The 26,655-nt window shown below is 40.2% G+C and overlaps 1 protein-coding gene across 2 annotated transcripts in view; it reads left to right on the plus strand.

Annotated features, from left to right (window-relative positions):
* Positions 1-426: 426 nt before the first annotated feature.
* Rb1 (RB transcriptional corepressor 1) overlaps positions 427-26,655 on the plus strand; it is a 121,372-nt gene continuing 95,143 nt past the window's right edge. For both annotated transcript variants that reach the window (XM_051195389.1, XM_051195390.1), the window contains exons 1-2: positions 427-590; positions 4,197-4,323. In XM_051195389.1, coding sequence (XP_051051346.1) covers positions 472-590; positions 4,197-4,323 — 246 coding nt within the window. In that variant the 5' untranslated portion in view covers positions 427-471. The remainder of the gene's footprint in view (positions 591-4,196; positions 4,324-26,655) is intronic.

Here is a 26,655-nt window from a genome sequence, read left to right on the forward strand (position 1 = left end):
GCGCGCCCTGTCCAGCGATCGCCCAGAGGCCGCGGCTCCATCGAACGGCCCGCCCCGCCTCGGCTGGCGCCGCCCACGGGGACGAGGCGGGCGGAGACAGGCCCCGGCAGGCGCGGCTTCCCCGCGGCTTCCCGCCCGCGCCCTCGCCCGCCGCCGCCGCCACCGCCACCGCCACCGCCGCCGCCGCCGCCGCCCCGGTTCCCCCTGACGCCCGCGGCCCGCGAACCTCGCGGACGTGACGCCGCGGGCGGAAGTGACGTTTTCCCGCGGTTGGCCCGGGCGCTCGGTTGCCGGGCGCGTCCGGTTTTCCTCAGGGGACGTTCCCATTATTTTTGTAACGGGAGTCGGGCGAGGACGGGGCGTGCCCGGCGTGCGCGCGCGCCCGTCCGCCCGCCCGCCCGCCTCCCTCCCCGCGCGCCTCCCTCCCTCGCTCGCTCGCTCGCTAGCTCGCGCCGGCCCGCGCAGCGCGTCATGCCGCCCAAAGCCCCGCGCAGAGCCGCGGCCGCCGAGCCCCCGCCGCCGCCGCCGCCGCCGCCTCGGGAGGACGACCCCGAGCAGGACAGCGGCCCCGAGGAGCTGCCCCTGGCCAGGTGAGGAGCGCGACCGCCGCGGGCGGGAGGGAAGGGCGCGGGCACGGGGACGCCGGGCGCATCTCGGCGGGGCCGGGCTGACGCTAGGAGCGGCGCCCGGGGTCCCCGGCAACCCCTCGGGTCCCCCCCATCTCCGCGGGGTGGCGGCGGCGCCGTGACAGGGTCCCCGAGCTCGCGGGCGACGGCCAGGGCATCCCGGAGGGGTCTGGGCTGCGGCTTGACAGGTGTCGGGCGGGTGGGGCTCCTGCTCCCGAGCGAAGTGACAGGTGCAGGCTGCACTCCAGCGACGCCCAGGCGCGGAGTCGCCAGGTCCGGGAGAGCCCCCGACGGACGCAGAAATTGAAATAAAAAATGGGGGGGAAGAAAAGAACCGGTGTTTGCTTGCTTGCTTGCTCCAACCCCCCCCCCTTTTTTTTTTCTTCTTCTTCCGCGGAGATCCGGAGCACCCCGGGGTCGGTTGACTTTCTCTTTTGCGGTCCTGAGATGCAACAGTTGGGAGCCTTTTCCTCCCGGCGCGCGCTGCTTTGGCAGCTCGGTCCTGGGAGAGGCCAAGAAAAGCCTTGTAGGCGAAGCGCAGGGTCGTGGGTGTCAATTGCTCACTGGGTCCGCAGCTCCCGGGCTTTGTGGGGGGTTTCTTTAGAACAATGCTTTGAGGCCTCGGGGATTTAAAGCCATCTGTGGAGACTGCTGGAGCATACTCTTAGAAGAACTGCTATGTGGGCAAAAGTTTCAGGAGACATTTAAATATAAGGGCTTGCAAGTTTTCTAAACTTTCCCCCCCTTTTTTTCCAGGGTAGGACTCTTCTTGCGTGCTGATTGGCCGCAACATGCTTTATTATTTTGCCTTTTGCCTTTGAGCCTACAAGGATCTTGGTGTTACCACCTCATTTCTTTTGGGGGGGGTCTTGTTTTTGGTAGTGTATTCTCTCAAAGAACTTTTCTCTCCATTTATTAAATGAAATCTAAACTTAAGCAAGTCCATGTGGATCCAATAGGAACGACAGAGAGATATTTATTGTATTTCAACATTTTATTTTTCTTGACTGTGCTACTGTGTGATTAAGTAACAGAAATTGAAACAATATGATTGTTGTTATTGTCAGCACTAGTTTTATTTTGAGATCCATTGCAGAATGGGAATCAGTTTTGTCCCTCACCATCCTCTCCCATATCATTAAGTACCCGATTTTTCTTCCTTTTTTTTTTTTTTAAAGTATGCTGACTAGTAGCCCAGGCTTGCCTTTAGCTCTCTCTGTTCTCCTGCCTCAGCCTCCCCAGGATTGGGTATGTAGGCATACGGCACTCTTCCGGGCTACCAAGTTAGTTTCTTTATCCTCACTGAAGATCGAAGTTCTTTGTATGCCCCATACTCTTTAACAGACTAGAACTGTACTAATTTTGGAAATGACTTGTCTAAGTCTATTAAAAATTTGTATATTTAGGTGGATTGTCTTATGGATTAAATAAAAGTCATATTCATTAGGAAATAAATACAGAATAAAAACTGTTTGGAGAATGTTTCCCGGGGAAGATTTTGCTTTCGTTTCTAATTAAACTCGGATGTATCCAGTATGTGAAAAGTTTCCCTTTAGAAAGAGCAGTAACATTTTTTTTTTCTAAAATATTCCATGCCATTCACACAGCTTTGGAAGTATTCTTGGTTATTCTGGAGTAAAAATACATATTGCCTGGGGCAGGGGTGAGGACCCAGTTTCTTTCCTTTTATATACTTTTAACTCTGTGGAACTGTCACACATTCTCCTGTAGCTTAAAACTGTACAAGACAGTCTCTTGGTTACTCATTGTCACAGAGGTTCTCATAAGCACTGGCAGTTGATCTCTGAATTACCTACAGTCACATGTACTTCACCATAGGGATTTGCTCCCTCCTCTGAGCCATGCCATTAAATGAATTTTCTGTGGTCATTGCTGAATGCACTTAAGCAAATATTGATGGTACATAGATCAGTCATTGTGCTATCTTGCTGCAGTTTATAGAAATGGTAAACACTGCGTCTAAGAGGCTGCTACCAGTTTAACAGAGCATACTGTTATGCAGTAAACTTTATTTTTAATAGTAGAAATATACTATAAAATAATGATAAAGCCATAGTATAGTAAGTATTTAAGCCAGTGACATAATCATTTACTTTCGGATATTGTATCCTATATGTCATTGTATGTGCTATTATTTCCTACAAGTGCCACTGTAGTAGGCTTATTTACAGCAGCATTCCCCTAAATGCACAAGCAAGAAATGCGTTGTGCTGCAATGTTATGCTGGTTAGGATGTCTTCCAAGTGATATTTCTGTCCCATTATCACAGGGCTACTATTGTATACTGTCTTATTGACTGAAATGCCATGTAGCACAAAACTGTTCTTAGCAATGATAAGAGGACTGCCTCTGAAGCTTAGAAAAATTGCTTAGGGATGGATTCAGCCCAGTCCATCTGCACTTCCAATGATAGTCTATTTTTACAGTTGAGGTGTCTATCTTTTACATTGTCTCTGGCCTAAGTACTATAGGTGGAATGGAAGCTGACACTAGGGGACTGCCAGCCACTTTCATTTTTGAAATATGTAGAAGTTAATTTTGCTTTGAAGAAGGAGTTGCCCAGCTAGAAAAGTGGTTAGGGGCATGGATGATGGAGTTAGCCTGCAGCGTTCATATCCTGGTTACTTCTCACTTGCTATGCTTTAAATGACTGCTTTAATTTCTCTAGTGTGGTAGACATGTAAAACATGAATGGGAATATCCATGAAGTATGGCTGATGTTGAAATTCAGTAAAACCATGCATATGATATTTTTTATAGGATCATAGTAAATTCTCAAGATTTAAGTCACTCTTCATAGCACTGTTATTATATGTCAAAAATGTGTGGTTAAGAAAGGTCAAAGAGAGGGCTGGACAGGTGACTCAGAGGTTGAGAGCACTGACTGGGGTTCCAGGGGACCTGGAGTCAATACCCAGCACTCATGGGGCGTCTCATAACTGTTACTCCACTTCCAGTAAATTCAGCATCTTCCTCTGGTCTCTGAAGGCACCAGGCATGCACATGGTGCATATACATATGTGCAAGCAAGATACTCATACACATGTATGAAATAAAATTTTAAAAAAGAGGTAGGGCTGCAATATGTGATGCAATAGCTTCTATCAAGTTAGTCATCATCTAATAAATACAAGAAGGTAGGGGAAATACATGGTACAGAAGTCCAGGCTACATTCAGGGGAACGGAATTGACTGCAGTATGGTGTTTTTCTTCTTGCTCTGACAGTTGCCCCACCTTCCTAGAGTGCTTTAGCTGTTGTACTTAGTGTCTGTACAGAGCTGTGTTACTGCTCTGGAGTATATTTGGTTCACCATGCTAGCAGCTGTTTTTCACTTTGTGGTATTCTTACTTTGGAAAGACCAAGAAAAAGATAAGCATATGTTTAAATGGTATGTAATGTTACTCAAAGATAAAATAAGATCTTAAAACACTTAGAGATGTTCTCTGCAAAACGGTGCTGGTATGTGCAAACTATAGTAACAAGTATTTGCTTAATTGGTTTGATTTATAAGTGTATCTATCTGTTCAGTAATGTTTTCATTTGGTAGGCTTGAGTTTGAAGAAATTGAAGAACCTGAATTCACTGCATTATGTCAGAAGTTAAAGATACCAGATCGTGTCAGAGAAAGAGCTTGGTTAACATGGGAGAAAGTCTCATCTGTGGATGGAATCCTGGTAAGGATGTTTTAAACGTTCATTTATTTTAGAAAACCTAGAAAGTAGGAAAATATAAAGTGAAAATTAGTAAGTAATTCTACTACCTAGGAGTAGCCTCTGATGGTAGCAAAATGCTTTTTATTTTAATGTTTTCTTAGTTTTTTGTTGTGGGATATTTTGATCACACTCTGACATTCCTGAGACTGCCAATAAAGTTGACGTTTAATCAGAAGGTGGAGCCAGCTACTAGATGACCAAAATTAGCCGTAGAGGTTTTGGAAGACCAGGATGTATAGAGAGACACAGGAAGTAGTAGGACTTTCTAAGTGGGGCTTAGAAAGATTCTTTGCCCTTTTGACTCGAAGAAGGAGAGGAAACAAGAGGTGCAAGATGGAAAAGAGGCAATACCACATGGCAGAACATAGATAATATAAATTTAGATAAAATATAGATTTATAAGTTACAAGAGTTAGTTAGACAAGCCTAAGCTAAAGGATAAATTTGCATGATTAATAATAAGTCTATGTGTCATCATTTGTGGGCTGATGGTCCTGATGAAAATGTATTGTTACAGTTTTTAATTTCTATCTTAAATTAAAAATTTATGATGATGATGATGCACATATTCCTTCCTCCTTCTAGTTTTATATGATGAGTTCTTGGGATTGAACTCAGGTTGCCAGGCTTGTAAGACAAGTGTGTCAGTCATTGAGCTGTCTCACTAGCTCTATTTTTATTTTCATTTTAGATACATCATTATTGTTTTTTCTATTCATCTCCCCCTCACTCTTTTCCTATCCCTCTATTTTCCTCTTGCTGGTCCCCTTCAACTTCCAGATGACTTTTCTTGCTTTCATGTGGCATTAATGCCATTACTCTTTCCCCCTATATTTTATTTTATTGTCTCTTCCTCTCCTCTCATCTACCCCTTCCAGTGTTTATGACCACACACACACACACATACACAGAGAGAGAGAGATTTAAATCTAGGATCTTCATAGGAGAGAATGTATTTATTTTGTTTAATATGATGATCTTCATTTGCATTCATTTTTCAAGAGATAATCATGATTTCATTTTTCTTTGAAGCTGATTAAAATGTATTGTAATTCTGGACAGAATTTTCTTTATGTGTGCATGGATTGGTGAACATCTAACATTTATTCTGTTTCTTAGCTATTGTGAGTAATATGGCAGGAAACATGGTTGTGCAAGTCTCTCTGTTGTGTTTTGACCGCTAGTCTTTTGGACTTATACCCAGTACTAGAGTGGGAGTTTTAAGGAACCTCACACTGACTTGCATACCTACTATCTAAGGCCTTCTTTGCTAACATTTGTTGTTTTGATGTTAGCCATACTGGCTTAGGCAAGATGGAGCCTCAAAGCAGTTTTAAGTTTCATTTCTCTGATGGCTGAAGATGTTGAACATGTTTTTCAAATATTTAGTGTTCATATGTATATCTTCTGAGAACTGTGTACTCAGTTAATTCATTGGCCTATTTATTGAGTGAATGATTTGTTTTAATGCTACTTAATTTTTGAGGTTCTTTATCAATTTTGTATATTAATCCTACCTAATGTGTAGTTGGTAAATACTTTTTCCCCCCTGGTCTTTATGTTTTGTCTTCATTGCTATTTCTTGTGTTGTGAAGAAAAACCTTTTAGCTGCATTCAATCCTGTAGTCAACTCTTCCCATATTGGAATTCTCTTAGAATTAACTTGTCTCTGCTTGTCTTCAAGCATTTGCCATGTATTTCTGTAATAGTTTCAATATTTCAGATTCTATAATAAGTGCTTGATTCATTCTGTATTAAGTTTTCCTTCTTTTTTGAGATAGGGTCTCACTATCTAGTTCAGACTGGCCTGAAACTCACTATGTAGTCCATCCTGGCTTCCAACTCAGAGATTTCCATGCCTCTGCTTCCAAAAGTTCTATAATTAAAGGTGTGCCCCACCACACCCAGCCCTGTATTGTTTTTGTTGTTACAATTGAGTGTGTGTGTGTGCGCTCGCACATGCACACACGTGCATACGTGTACGAGCACAAGAGCGTTGTGAACTTGTGCGAAAGACACAGTGCATGTGTGGTGGTCAGAGGACACCTTTCAGGAGTCAGTTCCTTCCTTTTACCTTGAAAAGACACAGTACATGTGTGGTGGTCAGAGGACGCTTTTCAGGAGTCACTTCCTTCCTTCTACCTTATGTGTTTTGGGATCAATGTAAGTTATCAGGCTTAAGGAATGCCTTTGCTCATTAAGCCATCTCACTGGTACAGCATTGGGCAAAACATACAGATTGAGTTACACATTCTTACCCCAGCATCTCTCTCTCTGTCTCTCTCTCTCTCTCTCTCTCTCTCTCTCTCTCTCTCTCTCTCTCTGTCTGTCTGTGTATGCATGCATCCAACTATCCATCCATTTTTAAAATTTATTTTGGTTTCCTGAGGAATGTTTTTTTCTGTGTTGCTTTGTCCTGGAACTCACACTGTAGACCAGGCTGGCCTCAAATTCACTGAGATCTGCCTGCCTCTGCCTTCAGAATGTTGGGATTGAAGGCATATGCCACCACCGTCCATACCCAGTATTATTTGAAGAGGTTTTTTCCAATGTCAAAAAAATTAGGTAGCTACAACTGGGTAGATTTAATTCCAGATTCTCTATTCTTTTGGTCTTTTATTCTTGTATCGTACAGTTTTTGTTAATCTGATCTGTGGTTGGTCCATATTCTAGTTTTATTTCTTTGTTTTTTTAATTTGACATAATTTCTTTATTGAGTCTTTGGGAATTGCACATCATGCGTCCCAATTCCACTCATCTTCCAGTACCTCCATGTCCTCCCCTCATCCCCACAGTGCCCTCCCAAAAGAACATTTTAAAAATAAAAACAAAGCAAGCAAACAAATGAAAAAAAAAAAAAAACACTTTTTTGCTCCTCCATCTTTCCCACCTCTCCAACACCTCTTCATTTGTCCTGGTGGCATTGGGATCCAGGGTGTGTCACATAGTATACCCTTTCGTCCAATCAGCTTTACTTGCAAATGTTCATTGCAATGAATCATTGGTCTGGTTCAAGGCCACTGGACCTTCACCAAAACTCCTCGCAGATATCTTGCAGTCACTTGAGTTGTGGAGATCCTGTAGGTGTCATTCCACAGAATCAATTCCTTCTTGAGGTCTAGCAGGTCCTAGATGGGATAGATGGACCAACCTGCTGGGCCAACCCTAGGCCCAGCTGTGTATCTTGGTTGTAATTGAGCTGGTCAGTCTAGGCAATTGGGGCTGCCTCCTCCCAGGCAATGGGTGCAGCCGCACTGCCCACACCATCAGGATCAGTCCTCCCTCACCTGTGGTAAGGGATGGGGCCATCTCTTGGGGGGAAGGCAACTGTCCCAAGAGGGTTTCAGCCAGCTCTATTGCTGCATTGTCCAGCAAAGGGCAGGACCAGCTGTCCCAGGGACAGGGAAGGGTGGGACTGGCTCAATATGGCCCTCTGATTTCATTACTCATGGTTTCTGTGGTCTTCTGGAGTGACATGGATCACAGGCATCAACACAGACCCCCAGCTGCAGCAGGACCCAGACATGGCCCTCAGCAGCAGCTTGGCCGAGACAACATCCTGGTTCTGGGTGGGAGCACAGGACACTCAGATGAGGATGGCTCTGGTGATTTCATAACTCCTGGACACCAACAAGGCCACAAGTTGTGGCCCTGACACAGGGCTTTTGTGTAATCTTTGGTGGCAACATGGGCCTCCGACTTTAACACAAACCCTGGTTTCAGTAGGATCATGGACCCAGATATTGTCCTCAGCAATAGCTGGGTCTGGATGTCACTATTGCCCTAAGTGGCAGTGCAGGCCACTCAGATTGGCACAGCCCCAGCAGTATCATGGCCCTCAGACACTGCCATGATCCCAGATATTAGGTATCTACATAGCCTTTGATGGTAACAGGAACCTCGAAAATCAGCACAGACCCTTACTATAGTAGGGCCACATGTTGTTTCATTTCTGTTGCTGTAATAAATAGCCAGACACAGCACACCTTAAGAGAGAAAGGTTTAAGTCAGTTCCAAGTTACAATCCATCATAGCAGGGAAGTCAAGGAGGCAGAGAATTACAACTCATTACATCACCTGCTAGTAAAGAGCAGAGAGGGATAAATGCTTGCATGCCAGGACTTGTGACTTTCTCTATTCTTATGTGTATAGTCCAGAGACTGAAACCCTAGAATGGTGCTGTCTACTTTCAGGCTGGAGGAGTCTTCTCCCAGCAATGAAGACAGCCAAGACAATTCCCCACAGCTGTGTACATAGTCCAATCTGATCTGTAGAACTCCTGGACTCCCTACCCAATGATGCTATGCTGTGTCAAGTTGTCAGTTCAAACTAACATTACAAACTAACATTATCCTAGTTCTGTGAAGAATGCCATTAGAAATAGGTCTGGCATTGTATTGAGTGCATAGGTACTTTTTGGTAATACAGCAGTTTTCACATCATTTATTCTGCTAATTCAAGAACACAAGACATTTTATTGTTTTTTATTTTTTATTTTTTTTAAATCTTCTAGCATCTTCATCTTCCTTAAGTGTTTAAGTTTTCATTATAGAGATATGTTATCACTTTTTTTTAAGATTGATTCCTAGGATTTTTATCTTTTGAAGCTATTTTTTTGTTTTTGTTTATTTGAAATAAGGTCTTGATGTAACTCTAAATGGTCTGGAACTCACTTGTAGACCAGGCTAGCCTTGACTCACAGAGATTCATCTGTATGTGTACCAACCACCATGCTCTTGAAGCTGTTCTGAATGGGATCTTTCTTGCTGATTTTTTTTTCATGGCATATTAGTTATTGATATTGAGAAAGGAACTTAGTTTTATGTATTGACTTTATATTCTGCAACTGTGTTAAATATCACATCTAGTGATATTTTTTTTATCTAGTTTCTAGTGGAGTCTTTAAAATACAGGATCATATCTTTGTGTAGGGATACTTTGATTTCTTCCCCTTCTTACTTGTATCCTCTTTATTCCTTTCTCTTGTTTTATTGCCCTAGCTAGGACTTCAAACACTATGTTGAATAGGAGCAGTAAGAGTGGGTACCTTTGCCTGGTTCCTAATCCTAGAGAGGATATTCTTTCAGTTTTTCCCCATTTAGAACAATGTTTACCATAGGTATCTTGTATATAGCCTTTATTGGATTGAGATTTGTTTCTTCTATCCCTAGTTTCTCCAGAACACTCTAGTGCGCTCTCTCCCCATCTCTCTCCATCTGCATGTGTGTGTAAAAGCCAGAGAACAGTCTCCAATGTGTCTTTTTTCTGATGCTTCTACCTTCCTCTTTTTTTTTTTTTTTTTTTTTTTTCCTTTCTTCATGGTTTTTGTTTTGAGGCAAGGTTTCTCATAGACCTGGAGTTCACTCAGTAAGTAGGCTAAGCTGGATGGCTAGTGAGCCTGAGGAATCTGCCTGTCTCTGACTCTCCAGTACTGGGATTACAAATACATGTCACATGCTTGCCCGTGTATGTATGTGTATATGTATGTATATATGTATGATGTATGTATGTATGTATGTGATGTGTATATGAATGTATATTATTTGTATTCGATTCTGGGGTTCTGACTTGGGTTCCCATGATTATAATGCAGGCACTTTACCAACTAAGCTATCCCTTTAGTTTATCTTCAGAACGTTATCAGGTAGGGATGTTGAACTTTGTCAAAAACCTTTACTGCTTATATTAAGATAATCATGAATTTTGTCTTTACTTACATGTGTGGGTTATATTATAGAGCAGTTTTCATATGTTGAGTCAACTTTGTATCCTGGGATAAAACCAGCTTGGTCATGGTGAATGATTTTCTTTATGTGTCATGTAGATTTGATGTGCAAGAATTTTATTGAGAATTTTCAGAGGGAATTTTGGTGTGTGGTTTTCTTCTTTTTGTTGTCTTATCCTTATCAGGGCTTGGTATTAGAGTAAATTTGGTTTAGCAGAATGAGTTTAGTAGTATTTGTTCCCTTTTGTTGTGGGTAACAGTTTGCAGAGTATTCGTATTTGATCTTCCTTAAAAGTTTGTTGGAGACTGGCAGCACCTTCGTCTGGTTATGGCTTCTCCTTGGGGGAAGCTTTTTATACTGCTTTAATGTCATTGCTTTCCAGAACATATTTTACTTATATCTTTTAAATTTAATTTTGGTAGCTCATATAGCTCTATGAATTTATTAATGTCTTTTAGATTTCCCAGGGGCTTGGGGGAGAAATGTAGTAAGTTGACAAAGCTGCCTTCTTTCTGGATTTTATCAGAGTCAGTAGTCTCCTTTTCAGCTTTATTTTTAATTTGTATCCTTCTGTCTTTTTGTTGTTGTTGTTGTTAATTTGTCTGGGAGTTTGTAGGTTTTATTTTTCCTTTTTATTTATTTATTTTTTCTTTCTTCTTCTGAGATAGGGTCTCATAGAGCTTAGGCTGACTTTAAACTCACTATGTAGTAGCCAAGGGTAACCTTGAATTTCTGAACTGTCTTCCTGAGTGAATTACAGGGTGTGTCCTCCAAGTCCAATTTCTCCAGAGTCAGGCTCAGGTTCAGGGTCTCAGGCATGCTTATCAGAGGCATTTTTTAGGTTATTTATTATTCAAATATACAAACTTTACTTGGTAATAAAAGTTTCTAGTGGTAATATAATATCTTAACTACTGGATGTTTAAAAGAATTTTTTTTAAGAATTCTTAATTGTCTGATATTTGGTTTTTTTTCTGATTTGTTCATGCTATAAATATATGTACCCCTTCTTCATAGGAATAACTTCTGAATAAAGCAAGTTCTTGATAATTGCTAAATCATTAAATTAATGGATCTCTGATAGTTTTCTTTGAATAAATTCTCACAACTTAATTTACTGAGTCAAAATCTACAAACTTTTAAAAGTATCCAATATAGCTGGGTGATGGTGGCACATACCTTTAATCCCAGCACTTGAGAGGCAGAGGCCAGCCTGGGCTACATAGTGAGTTCCAGGGCAGCCAGGGATACACAGAGAAACCCTGCCTCAAAAAAAAAAAAAAGTATCCAATATTACCTTTCTTTATATTTGGTTATTTTAAAAGATATATTTATTTATTATATATACAGTATCCTACCTGCATGTCTGCCTGCAGGCCAGAATTGAATACCAGATCTTATTACAGATGGTTGTGAGCCAACATATGGTTGTTGGGAATTGAACTTAGGACCTCTGGAAGAGCAGCCAGTGCTCTTAACAACTGAGCCACCTCTCCAGCTCCTGTATTTGATTATTAAAGATCATTAAACACACACACACACACACACACACACACACACACATATATATATATATACATATATATATATATACATACACATAACATATTTTTGAGTGGGTATGTGGGTGTGTGTCTCTGTGTGTATATGGACTGTAGTTAGTTCAACAGTCAGAGTGAGTACTGCTCTTAGGAAATTCCTACCTATGTTGAGTGCCTTACACCTACCTGTAACTTCAGATCTAGGCAATTGAAGTCCATGGGCACTTGCACTCATGTGTAAACCCCTAAACAGACATACATGCATCCACATAATAAAAATTGATCAAATAGGGCCTGGAGAGATGGTTCAGCAGATAAGAGCACTGGTTTCTGTTCCAGAGGAACTGGGTTCAATTCTGAGTACCCACATCACATAGTGGCTTACAGCCTTCTGTAACTCTTGTTCCAGGGGATCTGGTATCCTTCTCTGGATACATGCACAAGCAAAACATCTATATACATAAATAATAATAATAATAATAATAATAATAATAATAAATCTTTGAAAATAAAATTGATATAAATAGTAATGGTTCTGGGAATTCCAGGGACAAGATCCCTCCTTTCTTAAGAAATATAGATAAATCACTCCTATAAACTTGATTATAAACTACTGAAAACAGAACTTAGCTGATAATAGAGACTTAAGTAGAAACTTTGAAGTTCAATGTTAATAACATGAACCTCAACAATATAATTTGTTAATATTCACCAGTCAGTAGTCAACAAACTTGGCTTAGAAAATGCTGTTGGGGGGCTAGGGAGATGATTCAGTGGGTCAGAATGCTTGTTACACAGACATGAGGATCAGAATTTGAATCCCCAGCACACAACTTAAAGAAATGTAGGTGTGGCCACTTGCCCCAACTGTGTGTGTGTGTGTGTGTGTGTGTGTGTGTGTGTGTGTGTGTGTCTAAGTGGTTGGTGTACATGGGAGGATCACTGGAGTTTGCTGGCTGCCAGTGTAGCGCCAGGTTTAATGAGAGAATCTGTCTCCAGGGAATAAGGTGAAGAAGGAGAGATCAGGACTCCTGATTTCTTTTCCTGACCTGTGCATGTGGTTACTTGCACATGTGCACACACATACACACACATTGAAAACAATTCAGTGAAAAAAGAAAGAAAGGGTAGTGAGATGGATTAGCTGGTGAAAGTGTTTGCCCTATAAGCCTGATGACCCACGTTTAGTTCCCAGGGACCTATATAAACATCAACAGAAAGACCTGGCTTCTTATTGTTGTTTTTTGGCCTTTGTACTGGCCAGATGTACTAGCATATGTACATCCGCCATACACACATGGTGTTTGTACATACATAAACACACATGCTGATAATCTTAAATTTTTTAATTAAAAAAACTAAAAGATGCTTTCTTGCCTTACCTTCCTGACTTTATTCCCACCTTTCCTTAGAACTAGCATAATTTAAAATCTTACTTCCCGGTGGAGGTGAAGGTGATAGGAACTAGAACATATGAATTCATTTCTGCTTGTGTGGGGGAGGAAGACACCAGAGGGCTTTCTGTTACTTTTAGGACTTAATACATTTCTGAAGGGTGTGAAGACTGTTGTTTTGTCCTGCTGTAATTTAACAGACCCTTTCTTTACAATATTTTAAGTGTTTAATGTTTGAGGGTTGGCCTGAGCATAATGGAATGTGTTCTAAGAAGCAAATGCAAAGACAGAATGAACCTGTTTGCAAAGCAGCTGTTGTGGTCCCAGTTGTCTGTTCTCTGAAACAACAGAAATGTGGTAACTTAGGGGAACCCTTTCTGCCATTTGAAGTAGAAGGTGTTCATTTGAGACAGGATGGGTCTGACTAAACAGATTTCAAGTCAGAAAGAGCTGTTTCAAGTCTGAAATATACAGTGTAGTAACTTCATACTCTTGAGTAAATTACCTAAAATCTCCAGTCCTTGGTTTTCTCATATTTAAAATGGGCTGTCAGTAATTTCCACATCTTGGAATCACTGCATATTAAATACAATTAACACATATTAAGTACATACAAGTTAATTTACTGAGTCAAGCTCCACACACAATGCCAGTGCAATCATGATCTCACAGTGGCAGCAGCTGTCAGCAATGGGCCTACACAGGACTGGGCTTGTCAACAGTCATAGATCTGTAAGAGGCTCATTTGGCCCTACCCCTCCCTGCTGAAATATGAGCTACTGATTCTGGGTTCTGGGGGAGGGGCAGACATTGTCTTCAATTGTGTATCCCTGATGAGCTCACCGTGCTCCAGTGAATAGTAGCAAACTCATGTTGCACTGACAGCTCTTGTTAAACTCAGTGGGTCACAAAGCAGAAAGGCATGAGTGTGAGAAAGGACTGGTCAGGAAGGAAAATGTACTGGAGGTGGGAAGGAGAGCCGAAGGTGAGGCTGAGGCTAGTCAGAATGCATATATGAAATTGTTACAAGAACAAATTTAATAAAACATTTCATTTTATTTTGCTTTTGATTAGTACTTAAAAGACAATCCATTTTGGTGGCTTTCTGGGTAAATTATTTGCTATGCAAGTATGAGAATCTGAGTTAGTCTCCTTTGCACCTGCCTGAACTCCTGGCACAGCTGTAGTACTTGTCTGTAATCCCAGAACTGGGAGACAGAGACAGTGAGTAGTCCCAGGGACTTGATAGCAGCCAGCCTAATCTAAATGGCCAGCTCCAGGCTCAGTGGGAGAACCTGTTTCAAAAAATAAGGTGGAGAGTGATAGAGGAAGTCATCTGGTGTCCATTTCTGGCGGCGTGTGTGTGTGTGTGTGTGTGTGTGTGTGTGTGTGTGTGTGTGTGTGAGAGAGAGAGAGAGAGAGAGAGAGAGAGAGAGAGAGACCCTGTGCACCCATGTCGTACTCATGCTTACACCACACACAGATTTATTTATTTTTCACATATAACATATTTTTTATTTTTTTTTAATTTAAATTTGAAACAGGCTTGTTTTACATGTTAATCCCAGTTCCCACACCTTCCTGCCCTCCCCTGTGTCCCCCCCACCCATCCCCATCCCATCCCCAGGGAGGGTGAGGCCTTCCATGGGGAGTCTTCAACATCTGTCATATTATTTGGAGCAGGTCGTAGACCCTCCCCCATGTGTCTAGGCTGAGGGAGTATCCCTCTGTACCACACACAGATTTAAAAAGAGATAAATAAAGCATCTTTAGTTTGGGATTTTGATTCAAAAGTTCAATATCAATGGCAACTTACACAATATGTTTCTTACATCTTGACTTAGAAGTCAAAATTATTCATTGATTCATGGTGCTTATAGATCTTGATTTCAGTGGGCATGAAAACGGTGTTACCTGGTACATCTCTGTTAGAACCGTTAAGTGGTCAATTACATTTTCAGTAAGCAGAAACATTTTTAAAAGATTTTCTATTCTCAGCTGTAGGTCTTTAAATTTCAACAGCAGGCTTCAAATGTTCAATAAACCATGTTGTGAGCACATGTGCTGTCATCCAGGCTTTGTTCCATTTGTTGAATGGTTAGTCCAATAATGGCTGTCTCTCAAAGGAAAGGCTAAGAATCTGGTAGTTTTGTCCATGTGGCTGGACTAGAAGTTTCAGCTGGTCTTCAGTCTAATTTGGAATCTAGAAGGTTCTAATATCATCAAAGGAATGTTTCAGCAACAGAATAGATGAACTTACCAGAGACAAAGAGCAATTGGGCAGAAAACAAAAGCTTCCCTCGTCTGTGTCTTTATGTGGATTGCCACAGAAGCCTAGGTTTAGGGTGGGTTTTCCCACCTCAAATGACCCAATTTAGAAAATCCTTCAGAGGTGTTCCCAGATGTTTGTGGTTTTGTTGTTGTTTGTTTTATTTTGTTTTTCCAAGATAGGATTTCTCTGTGTAGCCTTGGCTGTCCTGAAACATGTTCTGTAGACCAGGCTGGCCTTGAACTCATAGATCCACCTGCCTCTGCTTCCTGAGTGCTGGGATTAAAGGTATGCGCCATCATGCACAGCCTGCTTGTGTTTTAGTAGATTCAGCATATAGTCAGGTTGACAACCAAGATTGCCCATCAGACCCTTCTCAATAAGCTTAGTAGTCTTAGTATCGGGGTTAAAATAAGAGATATGTTCCTCTTTTTTTTTTTCAGTTGAACACTTAGAAGTCACTATACAATTAGTTTCAATTTCATTTCTCATAGAATAGGGGCTCATAAGGAGATGGAGAGATGAGCCAACAGTCTGTCAAATGTTAGGACACATATTTATTATGTTCATTGTTTTATAATGACATTCATGACATAATTATGATGGTATATTAAAGATCAAATTGTGAATCACCATGGGTGTAATAATAATGAAAATGCACCAAAAATTATCAAAACTTGACTCTCCCTCCCCCCATGAAGACATACTCTCAGGCTCAGCACTCAGGCTAAGGCCAGTTTTGGCTTTTGCTTAGTTACTCTCCTATTGCTGTGTTAAGACACCATGACCAAGACAACTTATTGAAGAAAATTTATTGGCAGCTTAGAGTTTCAGAATGTTAAAGTCCATGACCATCATGGTGGAGAATACGGCAGCAGGTAGACAGACAGGGCACTGGAGCAAGTAGCTGGGAATTCATATCTAGAGCTACAAGCAGGAAACAAAGAGACACACACTTTAAACCTTAAACCCTACCCCCAGTGATATACTTCTTCCCAATAAGGCTCTACCTGCCCATCCTGCCCAAGCAGTTCCAGCTGGGAATGAAGAATTCCCACAGGCCCCATTTTTATTCAGCCAATCACAGATTTCATAGTGAAACCCCATTGCAAATACAGAAAATCAAACCAACCATACAAAAATAATATAAAGCAAGCACATTCTATTGGAACCCTGGTGCCAGTAACTTGCTGTATAGAGGATTGCCACCGAAATAAAAATCTTTACAGGTATGCCTGTAGAGATTTATTTTAGCTCATGGTTCTGGAGAGGGGAAGACTAAAATTCTCTGTGTCTTAGCATGATGAAAAAGCAGGAGAAGATGGTGTAGGCAGAAGATAAACCCTGAGGGTTTCCCTCACTTTCTAAGAACCCACTCTTGTGCTCACTCATGCAGACCCATCAGGTTAGGAACAGATTCCCAAGATAATGCCATGTATCCCTTTAATGCCTTAGCACCCCCACCTCCCAATACTACCACGATGGCCATCAGATTTCAAGAAGAGTTTCAGACAGGATAAACACTATTTGGACTACAGCAGGTCTCCTGTACTTCCAGCTCCGTTTAACCAGTTCTTGAAGACTGTTGCTTTCTTGTTTCTTAGCAAGCATTTCTTAGCAAGTTAATTTTGAGCATTTGTGTGACTCACATTTTAAGATTCCTGTTTGTTAGGGGTCAGTGTCCTTTGCCTAATCTCTAGTATCTTAAATTATTTAATTATTTCCCAACTTTTTAGTCGTTTCATGCCAAATAGTAGTTCTGGTCCCTTTTTTTTTTTTTTTTTTTTTTTTTTTTTTGCGTTTTACCCTTGTTAAAATTTCTATCAGAGTAGTATATTTATTAGTTCATGAGTTTATATTAGTCCATGGTGTACACCAGGGTTCATTCTTGATGTTAAATGGTCTGTTGATTTTGACAAATTATAATGGCATGTGTCTGCTGTTGTAGTTGGTATAGAATACTTTCATTGCTGTTTGCCTATTCAACCTGATTTCCTTTGGATCTCTAGTAACCACTGTTCTTTTTTATTTTTCCATTTTTCTAGAATGTAATCTAGTAGCTAAACAGTATACAGCCTTTCAGATGGGCTTCTCTCACATAATAAAATACACTTAAGTTTCTTCCACATCTTTTCATGATGTGGTTGGTGACTCATTTCTTTTTAGTGTTGAATAATATTATGTCATCTGTTTGTACAACAATTTGTTTACTTCTGAAGGGTATTTTGTTTCTTCCACATGTTAGTAATTATGAGTAAAGTTGCTGTAAGCATACATGTACAGATATTTGTGTGTATGTGTTTATGAATGCATTCATGTGCCATAGATGTGTGTATCCACATATGTTCATATACAAGCTAAATAAAGGTTAACCTTGGGTATTGTTCCTTAGGCTCTGTTCAACTTCTTTTTTGAGACAGGTTTCTCACTGGCCTGGAATTCAGCTATTAGGCAAAGACTGGCTGGCCAGTATGCTCAGGAATCCATGTTTACACCTTCCCAGAACTGGGATTTCAAGCGTGCACCATCATGCCTGGCTCTTTAATGTGGATTCTGGGGATCAAACTCAGGTTCTTATGCTTGCATGACAAGTTTCTTCACTCACTGAGCCATCTCCCTAGCTCCCAGGTACTTTGTCTCAAAACAGGATCTTGGTAAATTGCCTAGGCTAGTCTCATACTCACAGTGCAGCCCCAGCTAGCCTGAACTCCTAATTCCTGCTCTAGTCTTCTGACTGATAGGGTTATAAGTGTGTGCTGCCATCCCAAGCTTGTGCAGTGTGTGTGTGTGTGTGTGTGTGTGTGTGTGTGTGTGTTGATAAGCTCCTTGCAATAAAGATTGCGCTGGCTAGTTTTTATGTCATGTGACTTAAGCTAGAGTTATTTTGGAATATAGAATCTCAATTGAGAAAATGTTTCCACCAGATTGGTCTATGGGCAAGTCTGCGATGCATTTTCTTGATTGATAATTGATATGGGAGGCCCAGCTCACTGTGGCCAGTGACACAACTTGGCTGCTGCTCCAGTGTGCTGATAGGGCAGGCTGATGAGGAGCAAGACAGTTGGCAGCACTTCTCCAAGGCCTCTGTAAGCTCTCGCCTCCATGTTGCTGCCCGGTTTGAGTCCCTGCACTGTTGGAGCTCCTGCTCTGATGTCCTTCTGCAATGGAATGTGACTTGAGAGTTGTAAGCTGAAATAAACCTTTTCTCCCCAAGCTGTTTAAAGTCGTGGTGTTTTGTCACAATCATAGAATCCCCAGCTAAGACAAACCAAGGAGTGGAGTTGCTGGTTGTGTGGTAAGGCTATGTTTAGCTTTGTAAGAAAACTGCTAAACTGACTTCCAAATGGCTTAATCATCTTACACTCCCAAGTTAGTTGGTGAATTACTAGACATCATTAGTAGCATTTTGTGTTGCCAGTGTTTTGGGATTTGATTTTCTTTTTCCGTTCTAATAATGTGAAGTGGTATCTTGTTTGAAAATTCTAATAGCATATAATGTTGTTTTATTTACCATTTGTATAGCTTCTTATACCTGTTCACATCTTTCCCCTATTTTAATAGTTATTTTTTCTTATTGTTGAAATTTAAGCATTATTTGCATTTTTGGATAACATCTCTTTATTAGCTTGTGGCTTATGTTCTTATTCTCTCTACAGTGACTCTGCAGAACAGAAGTTTATAGTTTCAGTGCAATTCAACACATCGGTTTTGTTTTTTCTTTCTTGAAGCTTGCCTCTAGTTTTGTATCTAAAATGTCTTACCTGAATCTGAACCAAAGGACAACTGTATTTTCTGTTGTGTTAGGCAAATGTCCCCCTGTCCCCTGTTGGGGCTTGTGTGTGTTACTGGCTATCAAACCCAAGGTTTGTTCATGGTAGGTGTATACTCTACCACTGTGCTACATCTCCAGTCTAGTTGCTTTACATTCTACTTCTCAGTTTCTGAACCATTTTAAATCAGTTTTTTGTGGTATCAGAAGATTGGGTTTATAGCCTTTTTTTTTCTTTTTGTATGTAATATACAGCAGTTATGTGTCTCTGTTTCTGGCCTCTCTATTCTCTACTGTCCCTTTCTATTGTAGTCAGTGTTCTGTTGCTGTGAAGAGGCACAAAGAACATGGTAACTCTTTTTAAAAGGCATTTAATTGGGGCTTGGTTACAGTTTCAGAAGTTTAGTTTATTATAATGGTGGGGAGCATGGCAGCACACAGGAAGACATGGTGCTGGAGAAGTAACTAAGAGTTCTGTGTCTGGATTCACAGGCCATAGGAAGAGAAAGACAGTGACACTGGGATTCTGAAACCTTAAAGCCCACTGCCAGTGACACTGACATTCTCTGATGACTAGCATTCAAGTATAGAAGCCTGTAGGGGCCATTCTTATTCAAACTACCACACTACATTTTTCCTTTTCCAGGGACTACATCTTTACTATTGAGCTTTATCATTCATCTTAGGCATTGACTCTTTTTCAATTTTATTGTCTTTCAATATTTTATAGGCTAGTTTGGATCTTATGCCTTTCCTCATGTGATAGTCAGATTTCTGTGTCTGAGATAAAATGTTTGAGGAAATCATCTCAAAGGTGGAAATGTTTATTTTGGCTTATGATTTAAGAGGCTTCAGTCTGTGATAGCTTGATCCCATCACTTCTGGCTGAGCCAAAACCAACCATGGTTCAGAGTGTTATGTAGAGCACACTGCACCTTTTGTGCTGGCTATAAAATAAAGTAAAAAGAAAGGGCCAAGGGCAAGAAATATATATTCCTTCAGTGACAATCCTCCAGTGACATTTTTTCTCAACTAGATGCATCTTTGACAGTTTCCACCACTTCCTGATGGCCTGCCTGTTCAATTATGAGCCCATTTGATGGATTGTCATTCTTGGTCCAGTGACTTTCTTAAAGCCCTGCCTCTGAACATTGCTGTCTTAAGGATCAAGTCTTGAACACATGAACCTTTGGGGGACAATTCAACCCAAAATATAATATCTTGTTAACTTTAGAATCATTTTATTGAATCTGAAGGTCAAACTGAGAATACTGAAAAATCTTGACAATATTTAGTCTTCCTATCTCTGAACTTTTGTTACCTTTTTGATTGTTTAGTTCTCTTACATTTTTATTAGTTTTATTACTTTCCTCTCCAACTCTTCTCCCATTCAGATTCACCCCTTTCTGTCTCATTAAAAAGCAAACAGACTTCTAAGAGATAATAATAAAATAAAACAAAAACGAATATATCAGAATTGAACAAAACAAACAAGGGAAAGAGCCCAAGAGAAGGTGCAAGAAACAAAGCCATAATATATACATAAAGGATCTTTAGAGTAAAAAGAGAGGAAAAATAAAATGAAATAAAAAATAAGAATAAAAAAAGAAAGAGAAGAAAAGTCCTGGAATGACATTATGAGACAAGGAACCTCTAATGATGACATTGAGTTCATTTTCTGTTGTCTGTCTACTGCTGGACGTATAGCCTACCCTTAAAAGTAGTTCGTTTCCCCAGTGAGACTCTTGGAGGAAACTAAATTTTCATTTGCAAGTGTTTATCAGTTGGAGATTGTGTCTGGGTTAGGAATTTGGGACATATGTTCACTACTTCTTTCTACTCTAGGGCCCCATCTTTTGGGGTGGCAACCCAAGAAAAGGCACAAGAATCAGAGACCCACTCATTTGTTCACTTAGAAATTGCATTAAAATACTAAGCTGGAAGCTGTAGTATATACACAGAACCTGGTGCAGACTTGTGCAGGCCCTGTGTGTGCTGCCTCAGTCTCTGATTCATATGAGCTTTGACATGTTGATTTAGAGGGCCATGTTTTCTTGTTCTTCCCATCTGGCTCTTATACTCTTATGTGGGGTTCCCTGAGACCTGAGCAGGGGGATTTGTTGGCAATATTTAGGGTAGAGTGTTCCTAGGTCTCTCATTCTCTGCACAATGTCTGGCTGTGGGTTTCTGTATTTGTTCCCATCTGCTGCAGGAGGCAGCCTCTCTGATGATGGCTGAGCAAGGCACTGATCCATGAATAGAGAAGAATGTCATTAGGAATCATTTTAGTATTTGGTTTTATCCTAGGCCCTTGGGCTATTGAATCTCAGGTTCTTGGCAGTCTAAGCAGTGTTGGATATAGGTTCCATCTTATGGAGTGATTCTTCAGTCAAATAATATTCGTTGGTTATTCTCACAGATATTGTGTTACCATTGCACCAGCATATCTTGCAGATAGAACACCATTGTAGATGAAAGAGTTTGTGGCTGGGTTGGTATTTACACTTCTCTGTTGGTAGTGTGTGTAGAGTACCTTGCTTTACCAAATATGCTAGAATGTAGGAATGAAGTATTATATAGGTAACAGCTCAACTTTACCATGTTCAATGAGTTGTGTAGGTGTTGTTTTCAGCCATGGGGCTTGCTGTCAACTTTGTGGAGAACAATCTTGCCTATGGGTTGTTTTGTGGGGGAGAGGGACTTCCCTTTGGCCAACAACCCAAATGAAATTGTAACCAATATTGGTACAGGAAGCTTCATTTGGTGACAAAGATCTCCTGTTGGGGCTTTGTCCCTCCCACCCCCTGTTATTTGGCAAGTTTGATCTGCTATATTAGGTTTTCATAGATCCTCAAATGGTCTTTAATTTTAGCTGTTCCTCTCCATATCCCTTCCTTCATCCCCTCTTCACTTGATCTTCCTATTCCTGCCTCCCCTCAGTAACTATTCTGGTTTCCTTTCATAGGGAGATCTATCTATATGCCCTATAGACCCTTATTCTACACCAAATCTCTGTGATTCTATGTATTGTAGCTTGGTTATCATTGGCTTAACAGTTGACATTCTGTGGTGTTTTTTATTAAATTGAGGAAGTACTTCTCAATTTGTAGTTTGCTGGATATTCTTAAAATCACTAAACTGTAGGCCAGTTTTTACCTGTGTAGAAAATGAAGTCTGTGATGTCATTTCTTTCTGTGAATTTTTTTGGCTGATGCTATGAAGAAACCAGCATAGAATCAACAGACTTCTTGGGTGATTCTGTTGCTATTTGCTTGTAATAATGAAAACCTGAAAGCTAGTACATCCTATGTTAAGGCATAGACATTGCTACAACTTTAAAAAGTTGTATTGCTGGATAATTTACTAGACCTTGGGAGTACAGTAGGAAATTAGATTTTTTTCTGCTTTCAAGATACTTATAAATGTCTTTGAGATGAGAAAAATGAACAAGTATGGAAGTCAGTCACAGTCCAGGGAGAAGCTTAGATCAGCTTTACACTGAGTTTAGCATTCGGTCTTTAAGGAAGGAATCTTGATTTTTCATCTTTTGGGCACAGGGCCAGGTAATTCTGAACTTGGCAGGTGCATGTTTTTCTGGGAGTAGAGTTAACTGCCCCCTCAAACACATTGTGTAACTAGGTTGATTCACCTGTTGTTTACCCCAGCATGTCTTATCAAAAGTGTGATTGAGTCAGGCAGGCCACTCTCATCTGTCTTTGTGACTCTACCAGTCCTCCATCATCTGTGCACATCCAAGAATGCCCTTAATACCGACTGCTGCCCCTGCAGGCTGGACAAGTAGCATGAGGGTTCCTGACATACTCGGATTGTTTCTTTTGTTCACATAGAAAACCTAGGTGAAGAGGAAATCCAAGCACAGAACAAAGTAGCTTGTCTCTTTCTCTTTCAAGACTTTTTACAGCACACTTAATACTTAACTGTTTTACAACCTTCCCGTTTTACTGGAGATAGAGTATGTGTTTCTAGTTGCTAGTTCTGTTTTATATTTCAGAAAACATAGGCTAATGAGACTACTACGCTGTTTTTCTTAAATTTTATTTAATGTGTGTGTGAAGGGGCAAATGTGTCATGACATAAGTGTGGAGGTCAGAGAGTAAGTTTCTTTTTTTTTAACCACATGAGTTCCAGGGAGAAAACTCAAGTGGTCAGTCTTGGGTATGAGCATCTTTACAATCTCATCGTCCCAAGAAGATTTTTTTTTTTAACTTGTGAAATTACAATCAGTTTCACAGATTTATGTTCTGATAGCTTAATTTTCTCGTACTTTAGTTTTGTTTCCAAGATACTCATTGTCACCACTTGGTGGAGCTCTTCTATAAGCTAGAATATTGTCAAAAAGCAAGCTCACATAAATTGTCACTAATTTGGGGTTGTCATTAGGATGGTTCAAATGAACACAACTAAATGACAGCATAATAGATTGCCATGTAAAGTGTTGCTTGTATATTTTGATTTAAGATGTTAATATATAATTGAAGTTTTGGTGTTTTCACAATTTTTGTCATATATTTCTTATTTTTCTATGCTGCTTTTCATAAATTTAGCAGTTTTTGCTGCTGCATCTCCTTATTTTGCAGTTAGTTAATTAAGAATATATGTTTGGGATTAACGAAGAAAATGAAAACCGCTTGTGAGCCTAATAGCTCTAATGATAAGAACCCACTTAAGAGATATTGCATTACTTTTCTTACCTCTTGGTTTGTTTTGTTTTTATACAGTTGGAATAAAGAAATACAAATAACTTTGTAGTTTATTTTCCTACTTAACCATTGTATCTTAGGCATTTTTCTGTGTGTTTGTACTATTCTTAAAAAATGTCTTAGGATTTTTGTATGACATCATAATACAGCTCTAGTATTATTTATCCATTCACTTTAAGATATTTAGGTGTTTGCCACTGTTTGTAGTGTATAAGTAACTACTAGAACATCTGTTACAAGGATCTTGATCCAACTCTACAGTTATTTTTCCTGGATGAATTCTTAGCTATACAGTGGAGGACTTCTAAGGGTCTTGACATGTATTGACAGCATATCCTTCTGTTGCCATGATTCTAAGATTTAGCATGTTCAGAATCTGGTTTTTGAAAGATTTTTTTTTTTTTTCAAATTTTGCAAAGGGTTTATCCATTTTCTTCTACATTTTTGGGTGTGGTTTTTTTGACTGAAAAAAATGATTATTTTTGTTAATTTTCTTTTCCTTCTTTTTGTTTTTCAAGACAGGGTTTCTCTATATAGCTTTGGAGCCTGTTCTGGAACTAGCTCTGTAGACCAGGCTGACCTCTAACTCACAGAGATCCGCCTGCCTCCAGAGTGCTGGGATTAAAGGCGTGCACCACCACTGCTTGGCTTGTTTTAATGATTTTTTAAAGTGGTGTTTTGAGCCCTCTCTTGATAATTTACACACATCATTTGAAGTTATGTGTGCTTGTGTGTGTGTGTATGTGTGTGTGTGTGTGCACATGAGTACGAGTGCTCATGGAAGCAGTTCAGAGTTGTGTGATTATTAGTTATGACCCACCTGACGTGGGGGTTGGGAACTCATCTTGATTTTTCTGCCGGAGTGGTATACACTTTGGACCACTCAGCCATCCTTCCATTCCTCTTTTTATAATTTTCAAGAATAATTTTTTGTATGTAATTTTTTTCTTAATAAGGTTTATGGAACGAAAACAAAACAAACAAAAACATAGATTGGTTTTAGATTTAGATTTTAAGTAGATTAAGGTCTGGAGCTTAACAGAGCCACCGCACGGGGGTGGGGTGGGGTGGGGTGGGGGGGTATACTGAAACAAGGCCACTCTGGAGAGGATGGCAGTGCTGTGGGAGTGGGAGGGGTGCTTATTAAAAGAAATGAGGAAGTGGGCCCTGGAGCTACACACTGTGCAGCTGTGAGACGGAGAAGAGCAGGAGGATGTTAGGACACTCCAGAAGCTAGGGGGAAAGGGCTCACAGAGGGTGCTTGAAGGGAAGAATATAGATAGTGTGACTCTTCAGCCATATCGTTAAAATAGAAGCTAGGATTATGAGTTAAAAGTATAGTGCTCTTGGGGAATTGACAGAAAAAAATCTTGACTCAAACTCAAGTGAAAATGTGTATAATCTTTAAAGCTACAGCAATCATGACATTGTAGTATTGGTGAAAATAGAAGTGAATGGTAGATCAGTGTAGTAGAGAATTTGGAAATAGGCCAAATGTATATTGTCATTTTATTTTCTAGAGAGGTGCAAAAGTTGGTGGCACATGCTTTTAATCCAAGCACTTGGGAGGCGGAGGCAGGCAAATCTCTGTGAGTTCCACAGTGTTCCACAAAAACTTTTTTTCCTGGTGTTTAATAAAATGAGTAAGTGATATAATAAATTTTAGCAGTTTTAGTGACTGAGAGTGTGAGAGTTTTCTTAGAAAAGACGATAGTGGCTATAGGCAGGTATATTGAGGATAGTTGTGTTCAACAGAGGTAGATGGCTGGAGGCAAGAAGCAAACAGGAAGTATAAGGAATCATAAAAATTTCCAAAGTGTGGATTAAGGGGTTACTTATCATAGAAGCAAACAACTTCCATATCTTAGTAGTTTCTAAGAAATTAACCTTATTAAGGAACATAGGCAACAAGGAGGACACCAATAGACATGCTAACATGGAAGGAAGGAACCCATCCCTTCATTAAAAAACAAAACAAACAAACAAAACAAACAAACAAACCTATAGGTAAGGAGTGCTGAGGCAGGAGAACTAGTCATCCCCAGGGAAGTGCACACTGATTGGTTTTCCAGTACCAAATGGTCAGCCCTGAAAATATGTACTTACATGTAACATACAGATTGAATGGGTTGTATTTATGTATTTAGGAACACATACACACACACACACACACACACACACACACACACACACACCACCACCGCCAACAACAACAACAACAATTAAAAAGTGGCCATGAATTTGAAAGGATCGGGGTGGGGACACATGGGAGGGGTTTGCGGGAAGGAGGAATGATAGGGTTATATTATAATCTCAGGAAATAAAAAAAATTTAAAACATAGGCAGTTTTATTTTCTGAGGATATATCAGTGTCATTGTAATAGGCTAAATAAATATTGTTCAGTTTCAGTACTAGAAGTATATAACATAGTTTCTAAATCAAATTTATTGAGGTAGTTTTCTTACATTAAGCTATATCAGTTTAAGTACATAGTTCAAAAAGTTGATGGATATATGTACCTGTATAATCACCACCACCAAGGATTAGAACTTTCTGGTCACATCAGAAGGTTCTTCTACCATCTTTGTAATCATTCCCCAGAACATCCCCTTTTGTTCCTAGGTAGCCACTGATCCAGTTTCTGACATTGAAGATGGGTTTTCACCTTTTCTGGAACTGTGTATGGAAGGATATGCTACTATTTATGCTACTATTTTCTGTCTACCTTTTTCTTTTCTTTTTTTGTGACTTTTTCCTCAGTGTAATGATTATGATTTATCTGTGTTGCTACATTTATTAGGACTTCCCCTTTTTGTTAAATAGCATCTGTTGCACAATTCTATTACCATTTGTTTATAGAATTACCTGTGAT

This window comes from Phodopus roborovskii, unplaced genomic scaffold, assembly GCF_943737965.1.
Source record: "Phodopus roborovskii unplaced genomic scaffold, PHOROB, whole genome shotgun sequence".
Classification (NCBI taxonomy): domain Eukaryota; kingdom Metazoa; phylum Chordata; class Mammalia; order Rodentia; family Cricetidae; genus Phodopus; species Phodopus roborovskii.